This window comes from Agelaius tricolor, unplaced genomic scaffold (assembly GCF_023055355.1).
Source record: "Agelaius tricolor isolate 1412-34295 unplaced genomic scaffold, bAgeTri1.0.p SCAF_31, whole genome shotgun sequence".
In the NCBI taxonomy this organism is placed as follows: domain Eukaryota; kingdom Metazoa; phylum Chordata; class Aves; order Passeriformes; family Icteridae; genus Agelaius; species Agelaius tricolor.
The window spans coordinates 2,660,079-2,684,331 of NW_027269291.1; the positions used below are offsets into that span (position 1 = coordinate 2,660,079).

Genomic DNA, 24,253 nt, shown 5'->3' on the forward strand with positions numbered 1-24,253 from the left:
TCAGGAGGTTTTGAAAGCAATTGCATAAGCAGCAATAGAGCAATGCTGGCACAGACATGGCAGGACAAAGGATGTGGTCAGGAAATGTTAAACAATCCTGAATTTACAATCAACATCCCACCAAGGCAGCCTTTGCTGGACTGTGCTGCATTGTGATCTCCAAGAGGTCTTGGCTGGGAGAAGGAGAGCAGAGCACAAATGGCAGTTCCTTGGGAGAGCCCTCTGCTCCTGCTCCTGAGGTTTAGGGAGATTGTTACATCTCATAACTCCCTAGGGTCATTAAAGGCTCCATGACCCCACAGAGAGGAGGGCAGGCGATGAAGACCTTTCAGACAGAACAGAACTGTCACTGGGAAACTGTGCATGTTCTCCTGGGCAAACTGGGGACAGTTTGGGTCCATCTATGGCAAGACACAAATGCTGGTGTTGTGCTGTTATTTGCACATCTGCCTGCAGACACTCAGCTTTGGCATCCAACCTACCTAGTGAGGATGGAAATCCTTCCATCCAGGGTCAGCTTCTGGGCAACAATGAAGTGTGGGGTTGTTTCTTTTGTGGTCTCAACAGTCTGATTTCTACTGGTTTGTGTAAAAAGTCTTTCAGCTTTTCTCTCAGGATGCTATTTTAATCTCAAGGATCTTTGCTTTAAGAACAGTAGATATAATTACTTTATCACCTACAATATATGACACATTAACAATAGAGTGAGCTGCTTTATATTAAATGATAAAAAGTCTTCCCACACACTAGTTTTTAAATCATTGTCTGAAATAAAACAGCTTCTAATTGGGATACAATTGACTTTATAATACAATTAACACCTCCTTGATCTTCATTCATTTTAGATCAACAGTGCTTTGATGAAAAGAGTTCAGTATTATTTTTCTTTTTGAATTCCAGGACTTGGCTGGTTGTGAGCTGCCCTAGCACTTTCTTCACAAAGGAGGGATTTTGATTTTTAAACAAGAATCCCTGTGCATTGTTTGAAATAGCCTGTTCATATTAAATAAGATGTTCTCTAAGTGCTGGCAGGGATACATGAGTACAATCTTCACAGACAAGTCACACAATCCTATTAATAAAACTCTTGCACTACCACGTATGGTGAGAAATGGAACATCAGCTGTGTAGAAAATCTGAAATGCACAAAGTTGGAAAGAACAAAAGAGAACAAACAACAATCTTTAGCAATAGCAGCTACAGAACCTTAGCAGTGGAAGTACCTATTCCAGAAACCACTAAATGAAAAGAATGTCACCCAAAAGAAGTGAGATGTTCAACCTTAACCAAGCCTCAGAAGCCCAGCTGTGGGCTGGATCGCCTGAGATAGCTGCACAAAAATACTGTTCAGCAAATTATTCTTGGCACAAACAAGAAGTTTGGTAAATGCCCTGGGAGAAGGAAACACCCTGATGGTGACACCCAGTGTCAAATGTATAAATACAGAGAGCTGGGGATGAACATTTGCAGTCCTGAAGCTTATCAGGTTCTGCGGCTAAATTTGGGGTTGCGGTTTTACTCTTGCCTGCTGTCACCATGAGCTGTGGCACCAAATCTTCGAGCAGTACCATCAGAATTAGCAGTGGAGGAGGAGGAGGTGGTGGTGGTGGTGGAAGATGCAGTGGTGGAGGTGGTGGAGGGGGTAGGTCTGGTGGATACTCCTCGATGTCCTCAAGAAAATACACCTCTTCTGGAGGCAGTGGGGGCTTTTCTGGGAGAAGCTTTGGTGGAGGAGGCTCCAGGAGCAGCTATGGGGGGGGCTTTAGCAGTGGCAGCTGTGGCAGGATCAGCCGCAGCAGCTATGGGGGGAGAATGAGTGGTGGTAGTTATGGAGGAGGAATGAGCTGTGGAAGCATGGGAGGAGGACTTGGATCAGGAGGGGGTGGTTTTGGGGGAATGGGAGGTGGTTATGGAGGTGGTGGATACAGTGGAGGTGGATTTAGTGGCTTTGGGGGTAGTGGTGGCTTTGGTGGTGGTGGCAGCTATGGAGGAGGCAGTTTTGGTGGCATGGGCTTTGGGGAGGATTCTGGCTTGCTCTCCACAAATGAGAAGCTGACCATGCAGAACCTCAACGATCGCCTGGCGTCCTACATGGATAAAGTGCGACGCTTGGAGGAGGAAAACTCCCAACTTGAGCAGCTGATCAGGGAGTGGTACAAAAGCCAAGCTCCCTCTCAGAGCAAGGATTACAGCCAATATTACAGGACAATTGAAGAGCTGCAAAACCAGGTATGATGTACTTTGATTAACTTAGAACAGGTTCTTATAGGAACAGCGCTTTCCTCGTGCAGCACAAGGCCCCCGTTGGGGGTGATATTCCCCTTCCTGGGCTTTAGTCAGGAAGCAGAGTGGTGTGGGGACCAGCTGCTGTCTGTGTGTTCTACCACACGTGTATTTGGTGCAGGGAGCATTGCTGGGTGCAGTGGCAGATCAGCACCAGTGCCCCATCACATGTCCTGTGCCATGCTCCCTTCAGTGCTGGGCTGCTGCTCGCTCGTTCTTCACTCTTAACAGCAGACCTCAGCCTTGCTTGTGTCGTGCTATTATTGTCATATTAATTGGATGTTTTTATGAATATACAGGAGAGCCAGCATATGCAGTTAGTCTCATTCCAGCCCTCAGCCATTTAACAGTCATGTATCTCTTGTGTGAACATGGCTGTTCTCAAAAGTAATGGAAATTCTGCTTTCTCGCTGTTTTTTGTTGGTTGGGTTGGGGGTTTTTGTTTGGTTGGTTTTGCTTTATTAAATATGAGGAGTTTATTTAGTTATTCTTTCCAACAAGGTATTTTTAATGGATATTTACCAGTAAAGGCACTTTTTTTAATCTGGAAGCAATAAACTCATCTCTCTCAATAGCTCCTGCAGCTCTAGTCAGGCTTGAAGGCTTGACATTGCCATAAATCCCTTCTGCAAGGTGTTTGTGTACAGGTGTTTCTTGTCTCTGACATCAGACTGAAAAGACAACCGACTGAATAACACCTGCCCTCTCCATTTCAGATTGTTGGTGCCAATGTGGACCTTAACAGGATGCTTCTTGACATGGACAACACCAGAATGACTGTGGATGACTTCAGACTGAAGTGAGTCACTCCCTTTCTGGTTCCATCCACTTTGCCTCCCTTTATCCCCATGAGTTTGCATTGTCAATTAATCTTTGTAGAAGCTGGAGACTTTTGGCTACAATCACAGGATAGAGAATTGTTGGGAAAAGCATTCTGAGAAGGATTGCTTTGGGTTTTCCTTATTATTCTTCTCCAGACAAGTTCTTGAAGAGACACATTTAAGGGACTCCATTCTAAGTTTCTCCATCCTTGTATGTAGATTTATAAGCACAATCCTCATGGTATAAATCTCACAGAGAGAAACTGGACTGAAATCAAACACAGCTATTGGAGATAGAAAGGGAATGGGTCCTTTCTTCTAGGAATTGACCAGAGATGTAAGATGGGAACTGTCCATAACTGAGATACCAAACAAAGAGGTCTGGCAGCACTTTTACTCTCTTTCTTGTCTGTCATTCAGGTATGAGACTGAGTACACCCTCCACCAGAGTGTGGCAAGTGATATCAATGGATTACGCCCACTTTTGGATCAACTGACTCTGTCCAGATCTGACTTGGAGACACAGTTTGAGTCCCTGAAGGAGGAACTGATCTTCCTGAAGAAGAACCACGAAGAGGTAAGTTTCTTCACACTTCAATAATTAAAGGCAACTCAGTGAATTTCCCCTTGCTTTTTCCACCAGCAGCAACCAGGTTTTGGCCACTGGTTTTGATCACCCAACTTGACACAAGCCAGCTTTGATGTTGAGGGGTGTGCAGAGAGCATAGCTGCCCACAGCTGGTGTCATGAGACACCAGGTCAACACATGAAACCAGGGGGATGAATGGCTTTCAGTACAAACTACAGTTTGCTTGCTGAACTCATGGAAGGAAAATTGGATAGACTATATGGAGGAGTCAAAAGAAAGCATTTTACTCTCTTCAATGAGATTTCCCACTGAGAAGAAAAGATTCCCACAAAGTGTACACTGCATAGAATTCCTTACAACCCTGTGGAGGCAGTGCCAGGGTCACCATGCATGCAGTGCCTGGCTGTGAGCACCGGAGCCTTGGGAATATAAGAATTGTTCCATGGCAAGGGCAGGCAAAGTCCTTTTGCTGAAGTCAGGAGCTGTATGAGGATCCATGTCCTTTTCCTTCCCTTTATTTGAGCTGATGCCATCCCTCCTTACCTTCACCCTTTGAGAACCTCATGGGGTTTTTGTGATTTTTTTTCCAGGAAATGAGAGGACTGCAAGGCCAGTCTGGTGGAGATGTCAATGTGGAGGTCAATGCTACTCCTGGCATTAACTTAATGGAAAAATTGAATGAAATGCGCTGCGAGTACGAGAGGCTCATTGAGAACAACAGGAAGGAGGTGGAGAGCTGGTATGAAACCAAGGTAAAGCACAGGCAGGCTTTGGTAATTAAATCCTTCACAAAGTACTGGACCTATTTACAGCTGGTAAAAGGCAACTTGTCATGTTATTTAAGGGACAATAACTTTCAATTACTTTAGGCAGTTTCTTACAACAGGTCAGTCCTGGAATATCAGTTATGTGGTAAAACAAGTAGAGCCTCTGTGTTCCAGCAGCCAGTGAATTACCAGGGTGTTGGCAGAGTGGCTTGTGGGAAATAAACAGTCTGCATGGAATCTTTATTATTATTAATTGATTTCCTGATGTTTTTATGATAACCCCACAATGTTTTCTAATTATAAAAAATGCCTCAATTTCGGTTGTCAATTTTTCAGATGGAAGAAGTTAATCAGCAAGTCCACTCCAGTGGCCAGGAGATACAATCAAGCAACCAGCAGATCTCTGAGCTGAGGCGTGAATATCAGAGTCTGGAAATTGAGCTGCAATCACAGATCAGCATGGTAAGGAAAGGCATTTGCTTTACCTGTGACACAGTCTGTATGTGAGAAGAAGAGCTACAGCCAGCAAGTAATCCACCCAAGGAGAATGGGATATTGGATTACTTACCTTCAATGATACCCTTTTTCTCTGAGGATTAGTGAAGATCTGTTTACCCACATAAATAAATTAAAACTACCACATTGCCATAAGCCCTGCATTTTGTTTTCCCTTTGCAGATAGACTCTCTGCAGTCCAACCTGGATGACACAGAACGTCGTTACAACATGCAGCTGCAGCAGATCCAGGGCATGATCGGGCCCCTGGAGGAGGAGCTGGCCAGCATCCGCTGTGAGATGGAGAGCCAGAACGAGGAGTACAAGATGCTCCTGGGCATCAAGACCCGCCTGGAGCAGGAGATCCAGCAGTACAGGGCACTCCTGGAGGAGGGGCAGCAGGATCTTGTGTACGTACTGATAGAACACCCAACTGCTGGTCAGGAAATGTAACAGGGGGCATCTGCAAAGCAGATTTTGTACTGAAATGAGGCTGATGCAGCTGTCTTGGCCAATGGCCTCCCAGGTGTGAGATAGTTCATTCTGTTCAGAATGTAACTCAAATGAAGAAAAATTAATGCAGAAATTGCAGGCAACCCCAACAAGGGAAGAGATGAGAATCTTGACTCCATGTTTCAGAAGGCCGATTTATTATTTTATGATATATATTATATTAAAAGAAAATTATATACTAAGACTATACTAAAAGAATAGAAGAAAGGGTTTCATCAGAAGGCTATCAAGGAAAGGAATGGAATGGAATGACAATAAAATCTCGTGACTGACAAGAGAGTCCAAGACAGCTGGACTGTGATTGGCCATTAATTAAAAACAACCACATGAGACCAATCAAAGATGCACCTGTTGCATTCCATAGCAGCAGATAATTATTGTTTACATTTCATTTTTGAGGCCTCTCAGCTTCTCAGGAGAAAAAGATCCTAGCAAAAGGATTTTTCTTAAAATATGTCCATGACATTAATTCTGAACTACCAGTTTGGGGCTGGACAAGGAAACTCATGTAAGAGAGCCTGGTTCTGTTTGTTAAGCAAATGTAAATATTCTGTAAAACTATAAAGGCAACATGTTGCCTTTATAGTTTTACAGAGTATTTACATTTGCTTAACAAACACATACACTGCCCATTGGTCATGAAAAAGAAACAAAACTCTCAATAGGTGAAAAGAAGCCACATCACTCTGTGAGCCAACTAAAGTCCATATCTTGTAACTTTCTCTCTTTCTTCACATTGTCATGGTGATGGCCTTGGTACCTTCCTTGAGAGACATATGGGGCTTTCCTTATCTTCAGGAAGCCTTCACTGGCTCACAAGAACAGCACAAAAATGTCTTTCCTACATGGTTCCAGAAAAGCCAGGAACTGAAAAGGCAGGAAAAGACTGTAAGCAAAACAAAAACCAACCCAAACCAACCAAAGTTTTCCAAACCTTTATAAAAATTTCTGAAAGTTCAAGCTACTTCAGCCTCACTTATGCAGTGTTCCAGCTTATTCTTGGAAATGGTGCCTGAAACAGCAGCTAAAGTTTCAGTCTCTTCATTCTGATTTTGAGCCATACATTGATATATGTGCTACATATTGCAAGGAATCCCTAGGCAGAATGTGGGAAAAGCAAAAGCTCTTGCTTTTCAAGTTGAAGTTGACAGAGGGGATAATTTTTGGCACTGCCTCAGTTGTTTTGCTGTGCAGTGCTGGGCTCTAACCAGTAGCATGGCCCAGAGAGGTGCTGGCTCCTGGGCAGCAGATGTACTCAATGGCTTTTGGATGGCAAAGTGCTGTTGATTAATTCTTTTTTCCCTTCTTTTTCTCTCTTTGCAGAATCCCAGCAGGAGGCATGGGAGGAGGCATGGGAGGAGGCATGGGAGGTGGTAGAATTGGAGGTGGTGGCTATTCTGGAGGAGGAAGAGGAGGAGGTGGTGGCATGAGTGGTGGATATGGAGGTGGTGGCAGCGGAATGGGAGGAGGAATAGGAGGAGGAAGTTGTGGAGGAGGAATGGGAGGAGGAAGTGGTGGAGGAGGAATGGGAGGAGGAAGTGGAGGAATGGGAGGAGGAAGTGGAGGAATGGGAGGTGGAAGCGGCGGTGGATGCATTGGAGGAGGAGGAGGAGGAAGAACCTCAGGAGGCATCAGCAGCTCCCACTCCTACTCTTCATCTTCCCAGTCCCAGGCCTGCAGGAGTGGCGGCGAAAGCCAAGGTGAGAACTCTGCTATGGGCATAGTGTTCTCCCAGTCACATCCTGACTAATTTATGCACTAATTTATACCAACATACTCTTCCAGAGGCAAACAGTACCGAGGGTAAACTAAAATTTCTGGGAAGAATTAGATTTATTGTTGCTAACAATTCTTTCCTCTTTGTGTGCAAAACTCCACTTCCAGAGCACACAGTCCATTTCTATTGCACTTTGTAGGTGATATCAGCTGATCTTGTAGTTTAACCTCAGCTGTTTTTTTCCATCTGTCTCATTCTTTGCAGAATCTCAGAAATCTTGCAGCCTTTGTGCCATGCTGGAGTTTTCCTTTTTGTTTTTGGAATGCTTATGGCCACTCCCACATAATCCTAATGTCTGGGGGATGCTGGTATCTTGGATATTCAGTGCCAGGACTGATGAAGTTCATACTTGTTTTGTCTCTAAACAGGATACGGAAGAAAATCTTTTGACTAAGAATTTACATCAAGGATCCTCCAGCACAAGACCTTTCAAAAAGAAACTGACCCAAATCTGCTGCATTCCCCACGCTCCCAAGGAAAGATGATGCTCTGAACAGTTCCTGGGAGGTGCAGATGCCACCTCTCCCCTGCCCTGCATGCTCTGTGCTGCTTCTGCCCACAAAGCTCTGCAGCTTTGGTCCTTGGCACTCAAACTGCTGCTTTACAGATCCAACCCGTTTGGTACTCAGGTTGCTCTGAATCAGGGAAATGTCTCTAATAAAATTTAATTTCTGTCTAATGCAACCAGAATCCTGTATGGGGTTTTTCTTTCCTTCTGCAGGTGTAAACACTTAGAAAACACAAAGTCATGCCAAGACACACCTCCAGGTAGAGAGGTTGATGATACACTCCAGTAGTTGATAACAAAATTTAGAGTTAAAACACAATTTCTGAGCAGTAGGGGCAGATCGGAATCTTCTTGGGTTGCGCCTTTGTTTTCTAATAACGTGTCAGATATTCCTGGGAGCTGAGTTCTGAGACACAGCAGATGAATATCAACCCTAAAGGGGCTGCAGAACCTCAGTGCTCAATGACTCTAATGGTGCTGGTAGCCCATGAGTGTCCACAAAGGAACACGAATGATTACAGAGATGTGGTTGTAAAATGAAACCAATGTTTCAATTCACAAAACCTTGATGGGTGCTCCTTGGTTTAACCTGGAAATGCACAGATAAGGGATCTTGTTTTGAAATGATAGGAAGTGAAAGGAAATATAATTTTCAGGAACTTCATAAAGTTCATTTCCATAAAATGTTAATATTGACAGCAATTGCCTTTGACCTCTGAGAAATTTAGTACATGTAAAAGGGCCTGGAATATTCACCTCTGTATACAGCTACCAGTGTATCCCAGCAACTGAGGGGCCAAAATTCCAGTGAGGCTGCCCAAGGGGAGGGTGCATCTCACCTGCACACAACCTTGCAGGCTGAGCTGCAGGTGCAGGGCCGCACACAAAGGAGAGGCCTCTGGGGCTGAGCTGAGAGTGAAACAAAATGTGAGTTCCACAGAAGAGGAGCAGCACTGCTGAGTAACACAACAGATGCACGTAAGTATGGATTGAGAGAACAGACACAAAACTGATTTCCAGAAATACACGTCACACTGCCATCTCAGCACTTGGAAACAATTCAGGGAAACAGAAACTCTTGACTTACACCAAGCCAAAGTGTGCTGGCATTGTGCTGGCAGGAACGAGCCTTTGCAGGCTTGTTAACAGAGTTTGTGCTGCATAAATGCTGCCAAGGACACACAACAGGAACAGTGAGATTCTAGTAATGCTTATTTCTCTTTCTTTGGTTTAGAAACTTGGACTACACACACCAGCCATAAAGAGCCATAGTGTTCATGATAGATGGTCTGAGGACTAAGAATTGTGGGTATTCCAGAGCCCTCTAAGGGAGAGAATTGCATTGTGACCTCCTACAGGTGCAGGGAGAGGGACAGGGACCTCCACTGATGTCAGTCCACGCTTTAAACTAACCTTGGAAGAATATTTATTTCCCTAACTCCTCATTACTTTGCTGCCCCACAGGCACTAAGTGCTACACACCATACAGTGAAGTCCAGAAGGGGTTAAAACAGAATGCAGACAGCAGCTACTGAGAGACCCCGGTGGAGGGAAGGATTTCCAAGATCATTTTACATCCACAAGGCACAGTTTTGGGTTTGTGTGGCAAGGTTTGGGTAGCAGGGGATACAGGGGGATTTCTGAGAAGAAATCTGGTGAGAAGCTGCCAGAAGCTCCCCCCATGCTCAATGGAGGCAGTGCCAGCCCAGGACAGCCCCGGTGCCAGCCAGGGCAGGGCCCCTCAGTGACGGTGGCAGCACCTCGGGGTAACAGAGCTACCAAGGGTGAACAAACCTGCACAGCTGCAGCCAGAGAGAGGAGTGGGCTTATTTCTTCTTCTGTAATATGGAACCTCTTCCTGAAACACCTCTAGGTTGAATCCATCCTCCTTCTCTGTGGATAAGCTGATTTTGATGTGGCAATTCACAGCAGGTCCCACCAGGTCCTTGTGCTTCCTTTGCACAGCCCTTCTGTAGACTCTTCTGTAGAACTGCAATGCTGATATTTAATGCACAGCTGGAAATCAGAAAGTTTGTTTCTCTTCAAGGTTTTTTTCAGTTTCACAGGAGCCTGATTAATAAAGATGGAAAAAGCAACTCATTCCCTATTGCACGGGCAGTGGAAAAAAGTACACAAGGATTTCTGACTCTCTGTTGGGTGGTGCAAGGTATTCTGTCGTGGTTGCAAAACACCCTTCCCTGTAATGAGCTCAGGTAATGATGATATTTTCTCAGATCTAATCTTTGGCTGCTTTAATCAAACTTATTTTTTCATTGTATTATATAATTCAAGGATGTATTCTGAGAAATTACTATTTAATATTTAAATAAATAGTGAAAATATGCTAAGTAAAATATTTCTTCTCTCAATTTCCTCTGAGTCCATTTAAAACCGTTACAATAAAATTAGGAGCTCTTTGAGAGGAAAAGATTTAATATCTTTTTCCTTGCACAATGTTACTTTCGTGGCTGTTACACAGAGTTTTCTTCAAGAAGAAAAAAGACTGTGATCCACATGCTGTATGTTCAGAGAAAGCTGAATGCCAGCAGGATCTTATTCAACACAGAGTGAAAAATTTGAAGTCTTCTTCTGTAACAGACATGGGAATGCAGTCTTCAAAATTCTAATTTCGGTGCATTAAAGTAGATTCCTATAAAGCTGATGAAATTTGAAAGAAATCAATGAATGAAGAGTCCCTTGGAGGCTGCTGGTATTATGAATCATGTCTGTGATCTCAGGTGGAAGACTAAAACTGAGCTACTGAGGTTCAAAGCATAAAAAGTAATGACCACAGACAATGAAGCAGAAGCTTCATTAGCTGCCGTTACAAGCGCGATATTGCCAGATTAACAGAAACTCAGACATACGACATTGTTCAACAAAGTATCCAACAAGGAGCCACCCACATTAAATTATAGTGCAGCTCGATGTGAATCAACTAAGACATATTTGCACTGAATGGTAATGCCTTTTACTTACCTCAGACAAAATTCCTCTTAGCACATCATTTTTGGCATGAGCACTATGGCTGGCAAGCCCCATGGGAAGCTGGACTGCCTGGCAGGTGACACCCACCTGGGCAGGTATAAAGAGCCACCAGCGAGGACAGCCCGCTGCACTTTGATTTCCTGAATCTCGCTGTGCACAGCTTCGCACCTGGAGCTGAACATCTGCTCCTTTCACCATGAGCTGCAGCATCAAGAGAACGTCCAGCACCTCGTACAGGAGCGGAGGAGGAGGCGGCGGTGCCTGCGGGGGCAGCAGCGGCCGCAGCTCCTCCGTGTCCTGCCGGCGCTACGCCTCCTCCGTCATCGGCGGGGGCAGCTACGGCGGCGGCCTCAGCATGGGCAGCATGGCCGGGGGCTTCGGCGGGGGCTTCGGCGGGGGCTTTGCGGGGAGCTGCGGCCCCGGGGGGGACCTGCTGCTCGGCGGCAATGAGAAGGTCACCATGCAGAACCTCAACGACCGCCTGGCCTCTTACCTGGACAAGGTGCGCATGCTGGAGGAAGAGAACGCTCAGCTTGAGCACCACATCCGCGAGTGGTACAGGAAACAAGCTCCCAGCGTCTCCAAGGACTACAGCTCCTACTACCAGACCATCGAACAACTCCAGAATCAGGTAGGATCATCCTGGCTCCATCTCCCACATGCTCCTCTCTCCTCTAAGGCCTTCCTCCTTCCTCTTTGCTTCTTCCTCCTCCCTCTGTCCTCAACACTGGGCTCTACCACTTGTAGGATGGCCATGCTGGTGGTACCTCAGGCACAAACCTGCTGAGCTGCACCTCCCATCCATCCCCTGGCTGAGCAAACCCTCAGAGCAGCCCCCAGGCAGCAGGGCACAGCCCGAGGCACCAGCAGCTCCAGCAGCCACAGACACGCTGGCTCACACCATGAACATCCCACCTTATGCAGGTGCCTCCAAACCAGCCATGTGTGGTTTGCAGTGCTTCCCTCTGCTCCCAGCCACATCAGCTGGATGGAGTGCAAAGCCAAAGTAGGGTCTGAGCTCTCTTTGTCCCTTCACATTCCTGCAGACAGGACTGATGTCTTCCATTACAATCAGGTCACACAGTACCAAAAAAACTGATCAAACTGATACTGTGAAGAAGCACTTTATATAGAAAGGGCTGCAAACTCTCTTTGGGACTCATGAGGGCTGTCTCTGACTTGAGAAAAGGAAGAGCATGGAATTGGCAGGATGGTCTGTGATAGCACAAGCTTCACTGAAAAGTAAATCTGGATTGTTACCCTTCCATATGCCCCCTGCACTACTGCAAGAAATAATTTTAAGACACTCATTAATACCCTACCAAAACTTATAGCCTTCTTTCTGCTTGTCCTGGAAATAGAGAACAAAGAAAGACTCCTCTCCACCTTCCCCTTTTGCAGATTATTTCTGCCACGGTGGACAATAACAGAATGCTTCTGGACATTGATAACAGCAAGATGACTGCTGAAGACTTCAGAATGAAGTGAGTAGCTCCCTGTGAACCTTGCATGTCTGTCAAATCCCTCTTATCATCATCTAGGAAGACAAGGGAGGACTGCCCTGGGTGGTATTACTGAGTCATCCTGTTTTACTGGAATACTGATCTTAGAAAGATATGTGCTATAGACTGTCAGTATTTCATTTCCCCATTTCTCTGTCTCTATGTGTGACACAGGTATGAGAATGAGCTGGTCCTCCGTCAGACTGTGGAGGCTGACATCAATGGCCTGAGAAATCTCATGGATGACCTGACTCTGGTTAGATCTTCCCTGGAATCTGAGCTGGAGTCCTTGAAGGATGAGCTGATTGCTCTCAAGAGAAACCATGAGGAGGTACGATCCAATGAGAAATAGCACAGCCAAAGACACAATCCATTGATTCTTCATGGCTCCCATCGTCACATATCAAGTCCATTTTGCCTTATGTCATGAGATTGTCAATCCTTTGTATCTTATTAGTGCTTTGCCCTAGCAGAACAATTGACTTGTGTGTGCTCTTGTCTCTCTCTCTGCACTCCCTGCAGGAAATGAGGCAGCTCCAGTCCCAAACTGGTGGCGACGTGAGCGTGGAGGTCAATGCTGCCCCTGGACAAGACTTGACAAAGATTCTGAATGACCTGAGAGATGAATATGAGCAGATCATTGAGAAGAACCGCAGGGAGGTGGAGCAGTGGTATGAAGTCAAGGTATGTAGCAATGTCCAGAGTGGAGTCTCCTTTGGTGGCACAGCCCAGACACCCTGGTACCGGGACTGACTGAAAGGGAGAGGCTCCCTGCACGTGTGAGCTCTCATTCAGCAAATCTGCTCCCTTGTGGCTCAGCAAGTGTCTCTGGGCTTTGACTCTGCAGATCCAAGAAGTCAATCAGCAGGTCACTTCCAGCAGCCAGGACATCCAGACCAGCAGCCACCAGCTGAGCGAGCTGAGGCGCGAGATGCAGAACCTGGAGATCGAGCTGCAGGCACAGCTCAGCACGGTACGCAGCAGCATCTGCAGGCCCTTCCCTCCCTGGCACGGGCAGGCAGCTGTAGAACTCTGCTCCTCACCTCCTGTGTTTGCCTTTCCAGAAAAGCTCTCTGGAAAACTCCCTGGCAGAAACCGAGTCTCGCTACGGATTCTTGATGCAACAAATCCAGGTGCAGGTCAACTCCGTGGAGGAGGAGCTGGCCAGCATCCGCTGTGAGATGGAGAGCCAGAGCCAGGAGTACAAGATGCTCCTGGGGATAAAAACCCGTCTGGAGCAGGAGATCCAGCAGTACCGGGCACTGCTGAATGAGGGGCAGCAGGATCTTGTGTATGTATTTCATATTATAGCAAGCAAGTCAAAAGAAATCCTCATGTACTTATTTGCCAATAGAGACATTTTGTCCCTGAAGCTACATCAACGTATCTTTCAATTGAATATACAATGTTAGTAGGTTTTGATGAATTCTCTGTTGGCTTTTTTTTTTTTTTAACAGTACTTCCCAAGGAGCTTTCCAAGGAGGTGGAAAATCCTCCCAGTCATATTCTGCTTCCTTCTCTCATTCCCAGTGTGGAGAAATGTCAGGTAAGTCAATACTTTGTAAGCAGGTCATTATTAGTGGGTTACATCTGCCCCAATGTATTTGCTCAGAAAAAGGTTTGTAGTTTGGCCTGGGAAAGATTCCGAGGTCCATTAGCCTGGGAGTGAGAAATCTCATTACTCTGCTGCAGCAGAATCAGGGGTTAAAATACTGCAAGTGCTGCTCTTCCCTCTGCCTAAATATAAAATACAGTTTATAAACTTTATGGGATGGGAAATAAACTTTATGGGATGGGAAATACTTACTGGAATAATAAAAAAATACAGTTCTGACAAAGCACCCAGGGTGCTGCTGGGCATGGAGCCTCTGCACCTCTGCTGCTAACACTGTCAGGCGTAAGAATTCCACTCAGCAGGAATGCTCAGACTTCCCCTGAAGGCAGTGATTTGCTCTGTGCTCACACAGGGCAGTCAAGAGTGTGCTAGAGCAGCAGGAGAGACCCTGGCACCACCCGGCTGCGATGCTCCGACCATGGGCGGCGAGAGACACCCGAGAGTTTCTGCAGCTCGGCCGAGGGAAGGGTTTGGAAGAGCCTGGTCACCTGCCCCAGCACCCCCTCCTCCTCCCTGCAATGCTTGGCTTACTCAACTTGTCTTTGGCAACTCATTCTTTGTTAAAGGGTTCACACTCTGCTGGTAACTCTGCTCTAATAAATCTTTATGTCTGCAATTCAAATCACAACATGTCTGAGAAAATAAATGTAACCAACCTCGTGGGGGTACTTATCCAGATCATCCAGTAGATACAGGCTGTGGAGTTGTACTGGGTACATGATCTCACAACAGTCCATTCTGCACTAGGAAAATGGACACAGTGCTGGGATAGAAGCACTGAGTGAAAGGAATTATCAGGAATTGTGACCATGGCTGCGTGGGGTGAGACAACAGCCAGCCTCTGCCGAGGGGAACTGCTGGGTGAGGCTGGCAGAACTCTCTCTTCACAAGCAAGAGGTATAAGGCTGCAAAGAGAAATCTAGTTGTCAGTTCTTGCCACAATTTTTCTCCTTCCTGAGATGTTAAAAACCATTTACAATTTTGTTTCTTAATGGTCACTAAGGGATTGCTTTCTGGCCCCTTGCCTTGCCACTTGTACTAAAGAGAATGAATTATGTGAGTGAAAGGAGATAGAAAATACAAATGATGGGTAACTATCAGGAGATTAACTGTTAATTTACTAAACTGTGCCCAATGGTACTACTGTGAGTTATCTGAGTCCACTGATCTCATCACAGCCAGAGTACTGTGGGAAGGAAGGTGTGACTCAGGAGAGGTTCTTCCAGTATGAAGGGGCTTCCTCACAAGTATTTCTACACCTTCTGTTGCACAGAGAATGACATATTGCTGACTTCTGTTGGGAGAAACACACAGCAAGACAATGGATCTGTTCCCTTCAGTGTCATGCACCAAAAACATTCCAGTGTTTATGATAGAAATTTCTATTTAAATACTGATCTAATACCAAGAACCCAATTTCTGTTAGTACACAGAGCTGGCTGATACTCTGCCTTAAGAGAAATGAGACACATTCCTTTCACTGAAGGTATTTTCTATATTTTACTGCTTAAGAACATAAAATATGCAACAAAATTAGAGATGAGACAGCAATACTAAATTAGGGCAGCTCCTTTAGATGTATTTTGCTTTCTGAAGATCACAGTGAAGCCCCTTTCAGTCCCTGACTGTTGTGCACCAGATACATGAAATCAACCATGTATCACTTACAGGTGCCTGTTTGTCCCTTCCCACTGATTAAACCTGGTTTCTGGTATTTCCCATTTCATTTCACACCAAAGGATAGATCTGTTAGGGTAATGCAATGAAACATTTTCTCATCACAACCAACATAGAATAGTTTGATTTTGTTTAGGTCTTCTCTCAGTAACCACATGCCTCTGCCAGCACAGCACCCTGACTGCAGCCTGCAGTGTGCCCAGAAAGTATACATTTTCTACTTCTGTTGAAAAAATTACTTTTATCAGTCCAGCATCAGAAATTTGTGTGAATAAAAGCCTGTCTACAATTAATAAAAAGCTCATTTCAGGTTTTAACTGTATAGAAAGTGATGTAAAGCAAATGCAAACATGACTTTTGTCTCTAGAGGCTGCCAGAGCTCACTCAGGTCTCAGCTGTGTTTACTGTACCCAAAGCAGCTGAGGGAGACATCTTTTAAAGCCAGATTATTGAACCTTAAACTACAGAAAATGTCTATAACTGAGGAATTTAGAATTCAATTAGTTGCTATCATCAATAACAGGAGTGCATGGAAGCAGGAAGAGAGAAATTGGAACAGGAAAGGATCCTTCTGCTGGAACAGCTTAATTTCCCTTGGGAAGCATCTCTAAATTTGTCCTTTTTCAGTGGTAGGAAGGACTATGAGTAATGATTTAGATCAGCTGTGGAATTAAAATAGCTCACACTTAATAGGATTTTCTGTAGGTCTATACATACACAAGTTTATGAGCCCACCACATGGAGTGACATAAGAGGAAGATGAGCCCAGAATGAGGGGTTGTGGAAATCCTATAGCTCTGAATGAGCTGAGCAAATGCTCAGGTTGAGTGATGCTGCAGGACAATGGATGAGGAATGCACAAACAGAGTTCCTGATGAAACTCTTGGGAGTTGCGCTCTTCTTACCAAGACCACATTTGACTCATTTACTGTAAAACAATTAATTACCAGTAATTGTATCTAGGATTGTTCTCTCCCTGTAGTGTGACTGAAGACATACATCCAGTAATGGCATCACAGTCTCTGTGGAAACCACAGGCTGCTTTTGGCTCCTCTGCCAATTTGGAACATCCAACTTCACCAGTGAGTAAACAGCACTGGGAAAGGATTCACAGCACTCCTACTTCAAACAAACTTCTGATGTGCAGAGGTCCATGGGGCACACTATGAGCAAAGGGTCTGCCAGAGGAAAATGTGATTTCAAAGCTCTTACAGTGCCTTTGAATGGCTGAGGAGCCTCAACATCTACAGTAGAACATGTCTGACCTGCTTGTCCATCGTGAAAGGTAATGGCTCCTGAACAGTCTTGGCTCTTCTGGCTTGTGAGGTAAATCAGCAGGTCCAAACTCACTCACAACAGCCAACTCAGGCCAAGAGCCACAGGACAGTGGCCAGAAATGCACATGGAGACAAGGAAATACCCCCAAATTGCAGAACAGTCTAGAGATTAAATGTTTGGGATGCAGTTATGGCAGTAAGGATGGTTAGAGCACCTATTCAAAAAAGAGGAGAGGAACAGAGAGACAGAGAAAAGGCACCTGGTGACAGTATGAAATTACAGCATTGGGAAATGTCAGAAATTGTTGGGCCGGGTTTTGTGATGCAACGATGCTGAGAAGGAGATATAAAATCAACACCTCTGGCACTAACACCAATCAGCAATAAACTTCTCATAGGGAAGAATAAAAGTGCATTTCAACAATCTAATGAGGAAAATATGACTAAGGAATCACACCCTGTGAGAAAATAATTTTTATTTTTTAATAAAGATGACTCAGTCTCAATAACATATGCAAAGCACCTGGTTCTGACGTGTGGATAATTAGAGAGCTACCAATAAAACAACAATCATAATTATGTAGATCAAAGGCTCTGTGATATGGGGGTGGTGGTGTGTCAAGAAAGAGGGTGAATGGTTTTCCATGATCCTTCAGTCAGCCATAACACATTAGTAACTTTATGGATCTAATAATCACTGTGGCTAAGAAAAAAAAATCCTGCTTGAGCCACAACTGCAGGGTGTGTGTAAGTAACAGCATAAATGGAGAAACCGACAACAAAAAAATGAGTAAATTATAACTTCCAAGTAGAGATGCATTTCCATCAAAGTTCAACCCTCACATAATGAGACCCCTTGTCATTCAGGCTTAAAATTTACATTTTCCAAAAGTTATTTAAAGGCAAAATTTCCTTTCCAAAGAAGGGCTTACCACAATCTGCCCCCTTACCAACATGGTGCAGTGGTGCAGCACAAAGGGACAAAAGACTGAAGGTAAGGGGGATCTAGAAGGTCATCCCAGCTGACTCTGTTATACAAGGATAAAATCCCCAACATCGATTGACTAGATCAGATTTGAAACTCTCTCTTCCATCCACAGCTCCTGCAATGGAAACTCTTCAAGACCCTTCCGCCTCTCAAAGTTAAAAATTTCCCCTTAGTTTCTAGCCCAAACACACTCAAATCCAGACTGTGCCCTTTCCTACATGGACAATAGGATTGTTCTGTATTTCAAAGAGCCCTGGTTCCTCCTTCCTCAAGAACCAGCTGATAACAATCTCAGCCTCTATCTGGCCAAGCCAAGTCCTCTTCTCTCCCAGGATACAGCCAATGCATCCATAGATACTTCATGTACATATTTCAGTTTAAGATAACCTCTGAGTGATTGGAAATATGCACAAAAATGTTTAAAAACTCACAACTTTAAAATGGCATTACTGCATGCATACCAGAGCATGAGACAGGAGAATTTCCTGTAACTGATACCACCAGAGTTTGGTGAGAACAGAAATAACACAGCTGCTGTTAAGCTCATTCCACTGTGATTTACCACTAAGTACTCTGAGAGACAGTGCCCACAGTGAGCTTTCTTTTCTAGGGAAAAAAAAACTGAACTCTAGATCCTGACCTAAAACAGAACTTCTTAAGAGATTCTCTTTCCAGAAGTGGCAGTTCTGAGGTGAATTTGAACCAGCCTCACACGAAGGGTGTTTGAGTTCATACTTCTCCAAATCTGAAATTAAAGCAGAGTGATTAGGTGGTGCTTTCACCACCTGTTTTGAGGACAAAAGAAAATTACTCCAAAGAACAAAGAACAACTATTAAAATGAGTCTCGCTCACTAAGTAGCCAGCAACGAGCTATCTCCAACAAAATCTAACTCACAGCCACCCACCCGAAATTGCAGTGCAGGCTTGGGGTGAATCAGCATGCAAACCCAGTACCTGGGGGGAGGGCTGTCCCAAGCCCCAAAAGAAATTCCCCTTAGCACATCACTTTCTGCATGAGCACTATGGCTGGCAAGCCCCATGGGAAGCTGGACTGCCTGGCAGGTGACACCCACCTGGGCAGGTATAAAGAGCCACCAGCGAGGACAGCCCGCTGCACTTTGATTTCCTGAATCTCGCTGTGCACAGCTTCGCACCTGGAGCTGAACATCTGCTCCTTTCACCATGAGCTGCAGCATCAAGAGAACGTCCAGCACCTCGTACAGGAGCGGAGGAGGAGGCGGCGGTGCCTGCGGGGGCAGCAGCGGCCGCAGCTCCTCCGTGTCCTGCCGGCGCTACGCCTCCTCCGTCATCGGCGGGGGCAGCTACGGCGGCGGCCTCAGCATGGGCAGCATGGCCGGGGGCTTCGGCGGGGGCTTCGGCGGGGGCTTCGGCGGGGGCTTTGCGGGGAGCTGCGGCCCCGGGGGGGACCTGCTGCTCGGCGGCAATGAGAAGGTCACCATGCAGAACCTCAACGACCGCCTGGCCTCTTACCTGGACAAGGTGCGCATGCTGGAGGAAGAGAACGCTCAGCTTGAGCACCACATCCGCGAGTGGTACAGGAAACAAGCTCCCAGCGTTTCCAAGGACTACAGCTCCTACTACCAGACCATCGAACAACTCCAGAATCAGGTGAGATCATCCCAACACACGTGGCTCTATCTCCCACATGCTCCTCTCTCCTCTAAGGCCTTCCTCCTTCCTCTTTGCTTCTTCCTCCTCCCTCTGTCCTCAACACTGGGCTCTACCACCTGTAGGATGGCCGTGCTGGTGGTACCTCAGGCACAAACCTGCTGAGCTGCACCTCCCATCCATCCCCTGGCTGAGCAAACCCTCAGAGCAGCCCCCAGGCAGCAGGGCACAGCCCGAGGCACCAGCAGCTCCAGCAGCCACAGACACGCTGGCTCACGCCATGAACATCCCACCTTGTGCAGGTGCCTCCAAACCAGCCATGTGTGGTTTGCAGTGCTTCCCTCTGCTCCCAGCCACATCAGCTGGATGGAGTGCAAAGCCAAAGCACCTGGATGGAAGGATCTGAGCTTCCTTTGTCCCTTCACACTCCTACAGATAGGTGGAAGGACTGAGGTCTTCCCTTACAATCAACTGTTTTCACAATGAGATGACTTACAGCATTGGGCAAAGCCCACGCTGCCTCCTACACCCAGAGTGCAGAACCCCATGGGGCTTGGCCATCTCCCAAAATAAATGTTCTTCTGTTCTTTCCCCCCATCAATATACTCTTTCATCAAAATCTTTGGAAAGCCAAAACCTTGCACACACCAGTCCGTATGGCATGGCAATTGAGGAACTTTCTGAGGCCCCTTCACTACTCTATAAAACAATCAGTAACGCTCTACCAGAGCTTTGTGTCTTTTTTCTGCTTTTCACTTTCTTTTTATCAAAGTGTTCTTTGGTAGAGTGTTCTACCTGTTCTAGATTCTGGAAATCTAGAACACAGAAGGACACCTGTCCACCTTCCCCTTTTGCAGATTATTTCTGCCACTGTGGACAACAACAGGATGATTCTGGACATTGACAACAGCAAGATGACTGCTGATGACTTCAGAATGAAGTGAGTACCTCCCCGTGAACCTTGCCTCTTTTGTGTCACAAATTTTATGAGACTCATGAATGCAGGTGGATGCAGCCCTGTCTAAAGTGGTGTGATCAAGCTGACACGTTGAAATGAAATGAGTGTGCAATGCTTTGCTTTCATTTGGTACAGGTATGAGAATGAGCTGGTCATCCGTCAGACCGTGGAGGCTGACATCAATGGCCTGAGAAACATCCTGGATGGTCTCACTAGCACTCGGTCTTCCCTGGAATCTGAGCTGGAGTCCTTGAGGGATGAGCTGACTGCTCTCAAGAGAAACCATGAGGAGGTACGATCCAATGATAAATAGCACAGCCAAAGACACAATCCATTGATTCTTCATGGCCCCCACCATCACATATCAAGTGATTTTCACCTTATGCCATTTCCTTTGTCCCTTTGTAGTGCTTTGCCCCAGCACAACAATTGACCTGTGTGTGCTCTTGTCTCTCTCTCTGCACTCCCTGCAGGAAATGAGGCAGCTCCAGTCCCAAACTGGTGGCGACGTGAGCGTGGAGGTCAATGCTGCCCCTGGACAAGACTTGACAAAGATCCTGAATGACCTGAGAGATGAATATGAGCAGATCATTGCAAGGAACCGCAAGGAAGTGGAGCAGTGGTATGAAGTCAAGGTATGTAGCAATGTCCAGAGTGGAGTCTCCTTTGGTGGCACAGCCCAGACACCCTGGTACTGGGACTGACTGAAAGGGAGAGGCTCCCTGCAGGTGTGAGCTCTCATTCAGCAAATCTGCTCCCTTGTGGCTCAGCAAGTGTCTCTGGGCTTTGACTCTGCAGATCCAAGAAGTCAATCAGCAGGTCACTTCCAGCAGCCAGGACATCCAGACCAGCAGCCACCAGCTGAGCGAGCTGAGGCGCGAGATGCAGAACCTGGAGATCGAGCTGCAGGCACAGCTCAGCACGGTACGCGGGCAGCATCTGCAGGCCCTTCCCTCCCTGGCACGGGCAGGCAGCTGTAGAACTCTGCTCCTCACCTCCTGTGTTTGCCTTTCCAGAAAAGCTCTCTGGAAAACTCCCTGGCAGAAACCGAGTCTCGCTACGGCCGCATGCTCCAACAAATCCAGGCGCAGGTCTGCTCTGTGGAGGAGGAGCTGGGCAGCATCCGCTGTGAGATCGAGGGTCAGAGCCAGGAGTACAAGATGCTCCTGGGCATCAAGATGCGCCTGGAGCAGGAGATCCAGCAGTACCGGTCGCTGCTGCAGGAGGGGCAGCAGGATCTTGTGTATGTTCTCTGTTTGCAAATAAGGGCACCAATTTTATCACAAGCTTTTCTCTCTTGGCACTTACAGAAGATAGAGCAGAATATTTTACTTGTCTCTAGCTGAAATCTAAGTTCAGCAGCTTTTATTCACAGCATCTGCATTGAAATGTGTCTATCAAAAACCTCATCATCAGATCAAACATCAAGGGAAACACAGAGCAGATTGTTACTGCCAGGTTTTGAGTTAATCAGTTCCTCTTGACCTGTTTGCACAGAGTGAATTCCATGAGAGGAATCACTGTGCCAAACCAAATTGTAATGAAGTTCCTTCTTTCAGCAGACAAATAAGCACAGCTGGACTGTAAGAGTACAAGAATTTTACTGCAGCAGTCTCTTGCTGTCTCTGCTTTTACAATTTTCTAGGAAAATACAGCTGAATTGAATGAAATGAAAATATATATATAAAAATACATTTGCAAGATCCAGGAAAAGCTGAGTTGTTACGTTCACTGCACATGATGTCAGTATATTATTGCTCCCTTAATTAAAACTCCTTTCCTTTTACAGATCATGTCAAGGAGCTCTCCAAGGAGGAGGTATGTCCTCCCACTCTTCTAGTTCCTACTGTCATGGTCAATCTAGTGACAAGGCAGGTAAGAAACATCTTTCAAAGAGCATCCAAACTTATGGCTTCCACATTTTGTGTTTCATCCCTTTTCCTGTTAATACCAACCTTGTGCTATGGTTTCCACATCTGCAATTGCAGCAGGGATTAAACCATTCACAATCAAAGCTCTTCATTTCAAAGTGGTTTGGCTCCAATTCCAGAGACAGGCTAAGCTCCTTTCCCATGCTTTTGCTAACAAATGAATATTTAAATGGTGGATGGATCTGAAATGTTGGTTTCCCTATCAGAGCCATGGTTTCTTCTTTCTTTCCACAGGACAGTCAAGAGTGTGTTAAGATACCAGTGACCTGTTGGGCTTCCCCAATCCAGTCGGTGCCGTGGGAGCAGCCGGCCCTCAGCGTGGTGTGACCTACGCCATGCACAGACTGCTCTCCAAATGCTATTCATGAAATCAAATTTCATAATTACTAGGCTTTTCCTAAAACTATCTACCCCTCCCTTTAGATCCTGTCCAGCATTGTGATCAGTGTGCTCACACACAGGTTTCTGCAGTGCACTTGGTTCTCTACTGAACAACAATTCCTTGAATAAAGCTTTATCTTTCTGCAATGCAAAGAAAACTCTGTGTCCAGCAGTCTATTTGGTATATTAATATTCTATTTACACTTAGGTGTAACAAGTCAGGCACACAAAGAAATTAAGGTTGCGTGAATTGTGTAATATGGCTCCAAAGAAATACGTGAATTCTAAATCATATGATGACTGGATAAATCCTGGAGATGAAGAAACACATCCACATTAAACTCAAGGGTGACACCTATGGGGAACAGAAAGGGGTGAGGGAACCCCTTCTTCATAGAATATGTTGCAAGGGGTGTGCAAGTAGTTGATTTGCCAATTCAGCAGCTGAAGTGAAAAATCAGGATTAAATAACCCCAAAATTTCATGAAAATTTTGTCAAATCAAAATCACTTTTCCTTAGTCACTGAACAAGAACAAGAAGTCCTATTCAGGCAGCCCTTTCCCAGCTTCTGGGTGAGAGCTCTGTCTAATCTTTATCAACTAAGGAAAGGGTTAGATCAGGAAATGAGTGAGGAGTATGAAAGTTCTACTAACCCAACATTTAGTTGTTGGGATTATTCCTCCTGACACGTTGGAAAATCTGAGCTCAAGTCTTTTTTCTGGAAGTTCCAGATGGAGGAGTGTGTTCCTATATTCCATAGGGTCATTCCCAGATCTGTGCTGTGTGGAACTCTGGGTGGAGAATGGCACAGTGCAGGCAAGGTTCAAGCTTTGTCACTAAATCTGCCCCACTTCGTGTTCCACACTCAGCTTATTTGGGCTCAACAGAGGAATAAAACGGGTGAAATATCTCAGTCATTTCAAACAGAGAAATCTGCATTTCAGTGTTTGATTTGCAGGGCTAAGGAAGCTGCTGAACAGGGTCGGCCACATAGCAGGGAGTGACTCCACTGCTGCCCTGCCCCAGACCCTGGGTGGGTCTCAGAGGCTCCATTGTTCCCTGAACACCTCCTAAATCATCGACATTTCTTATCCTGTCACGCAGCTTTACACTTACACTTTGGTTTGCAAAGAGTCAGGACAGGTAAAACATCATCATTTTGGATAACAAGGTATTATTTTAAAATACATCAAACTGTTCCATGTTACAATCCAGGCTGAATTCTCAGCACAGCAGGAAAGGGATGAGTCAGAGAAAATATTTCCATGGGAAACAAAGGTTTGTAATGTCAAAGCAGATCTGCCACTCCTTGGAGTCACAACAGGACTCATCTGCTCTGCACAAGTAACAGAGATTCTTCTGCCTTATGATCCCTTTTACTCCTCTCTCTTATCAACCAATGCTGACTATCCCAAAACCCCCCCAGCACTAACCAGCTATAATGGACTTTGGGATCAAATACGTTTTTAGGCACAGTTTAACTAGGAAGAATGTCTGTAATCCCAGAAAGGAGCCATTTGTGCTCTAGGCTGCCTGTTGGGAACATTCCTGA

The 24,253-nt window shown here is 45.7% G+C and overlaps 3 protein-coding genes across 5 annotated transcripts; all 3 read left to right on the top strand.

Moving 5' to 3' along the window:
• Positions 1–1,536: 1,536 nt before the first annotated feature.
• On the top strand, positions 1,537–7,800 carry LOC139601468 (keratin, type I cytoskeletal 10-like). Of its 2 annotated transcripts, XM_071450573.1 has the most exons (9): positions 1,537–2,229; positions 3,000–3,082; positions 3,525–3,681; positions 4,284–4,445; positions 4,797–4,922; positions 5,139–5,365; positions 6,792–6,913; positions 6,962–7,168; positions 7,614–7,800. In XM_071450573.1, the coding sequence occupies exons 1-9, from the start codon at positions 1,537–1,539 to the stop codon at positions 7,637–7,639; spliced, it is 1,803 nt and encodes a 600-aa protein (XP_071306674.1). In that variant the 3' UTR covers positions 7,640–7,800. The 2 variants fall into 2 exon arrangements, with proteins under 2 accessions (XP_071306674.1, XP_071306673.1); XM_071450572.1 differs by having other exon boundaries at positions 6,792–7,168.
• Positions 7,801–10,518: 2,718 nt separating this feature from the next.
• LOC139601476 (keratin, type I cytoskeletal 15-like) lies at positions 10,519–14,480 on the top strand. Of its 2 annotated transcripts, XM_071450582.1 has the most exons (8): positions 10,521–11,372; positions 12,143–12,225; positions 12,418–12,574; positions 12,766–12,927; positions 13,091–13,216; positions 13,308–13,534; positions 13,701–13,789; positions 14,211–14,480. In XM_071450582.1, exons 1-8 carry the CDS (start codon positions 10,938–10,940, stop codon positions 14,228–14,230), a joined length of 1,299 nt encoding a protein of 432 aa, XP_071306683.1. In that variant the 5' UTR covers positions 10,521–10,937; the 3' UTR covers positions 14,231–14,480. The 2 variants fall into 2 exon arrangements, with proteins under 2 accessions (XP_071306682.1, XP_071306683.1); XM_071450581.1 differs by lacking the exon at positions 14,211–14,480 and having other exon boundaries at positions 10,519–11,372; positions 13,701–14,000.
• A 4,074-nt stretch (positions 14,481–18,554) lies between these two features.
• LOC139601478 (keratin, type I cytoskeletal 15-like) lies at positions 18,555–22,858 on the top strand. Its single transcript, XM_071450584.1, has 8 exons — positions 18,555–19,430; positions 20,288–20,370; positions 20,524–20,680; positions 20,862–21,023; positions 21,187–21,312; positions 21,405–21,631; positions 22,178–22,263; positions 22,554–22,858. Exons 1-8 carry the CDS (start codon positions 18,984–18,986, stop codon positions 22,571–22,573), a joined length of 1,308 nt encoding a protein of 435 aa, XP_071306685.1. The 5' UTR covers positions 18,555–18,983; the 3' UTR covers positions 22,574–22,858.
• The last annotated feature ends 1,395 nt before the right edge of the window (positions 22,859–24,253 follow it).

Bases quoted from the DNA above. Each gene is read 5' to 3' on its own strand.
- LOC139601476 (XM_071450581.1), top strand. From the start codon at position 10,938: ATGAGCTGCAGCATCAAGAGAACGTCCAGCACCTCGTACAGGAGCGGA. The intron at 12,575-12,765 runs GTACGATCCAAT...CACTCCCTGCAG, and splicing joins TCAAGAGAAACCATGAGGAG to GAAATGAGGCAGCTCCAGTC. The intron at 12,928-13,090 runs GTATGTAGCAAT...TTGACTCTGCAG, and splicing joins AGCAGTGGTATGAAGTCAAG to ATCCAAGAAGTCAATCAGCA.
- LOC139601468 (XM_071450572.1), top strand. From the start codon at position 1,537: ATGAGCTGTGGCACCAAATCTTCGAGCAGTACCATCAGAATTAGCAGT. The intron at 4,923-5,138 runs GTAAGGAAAGGC...TTCCCTTTGCAG, and splicing joins TGCAATCACAGATCAGCATG to ATAGACTCTCTGCAGTCCAA. The intron at 5,366-6,791 runs GTACGTACTGAT...CTCTCTTTGCAG, and splicing joins GAGGGGCAGCAGGATCTTGT to AATCCCAGCAGGAGGCATGG.
- LOC139601478 (XM_071450584.1), top strand. From the start codon at position 18,984: ATGAGCTGCAGCATCAAGAGAACGTCCAGCACCTCGTACAGGAGCGGA. The intron at 21,632-22,177 runs GTATGTTCTCTG...TTCCTTTTACAG, and splicing joins GAGGGGCAGCAGGATCTTGT to ATCATGTCAAGGAGCTCTCC. The intron at 22,264-22,553 runs GTAAGAAACATC...TTCTTTCCACAG, and splicing joins TCAATCTAGTGACAAGGCAG to GACAGTCAAGAGTGTGTTAA.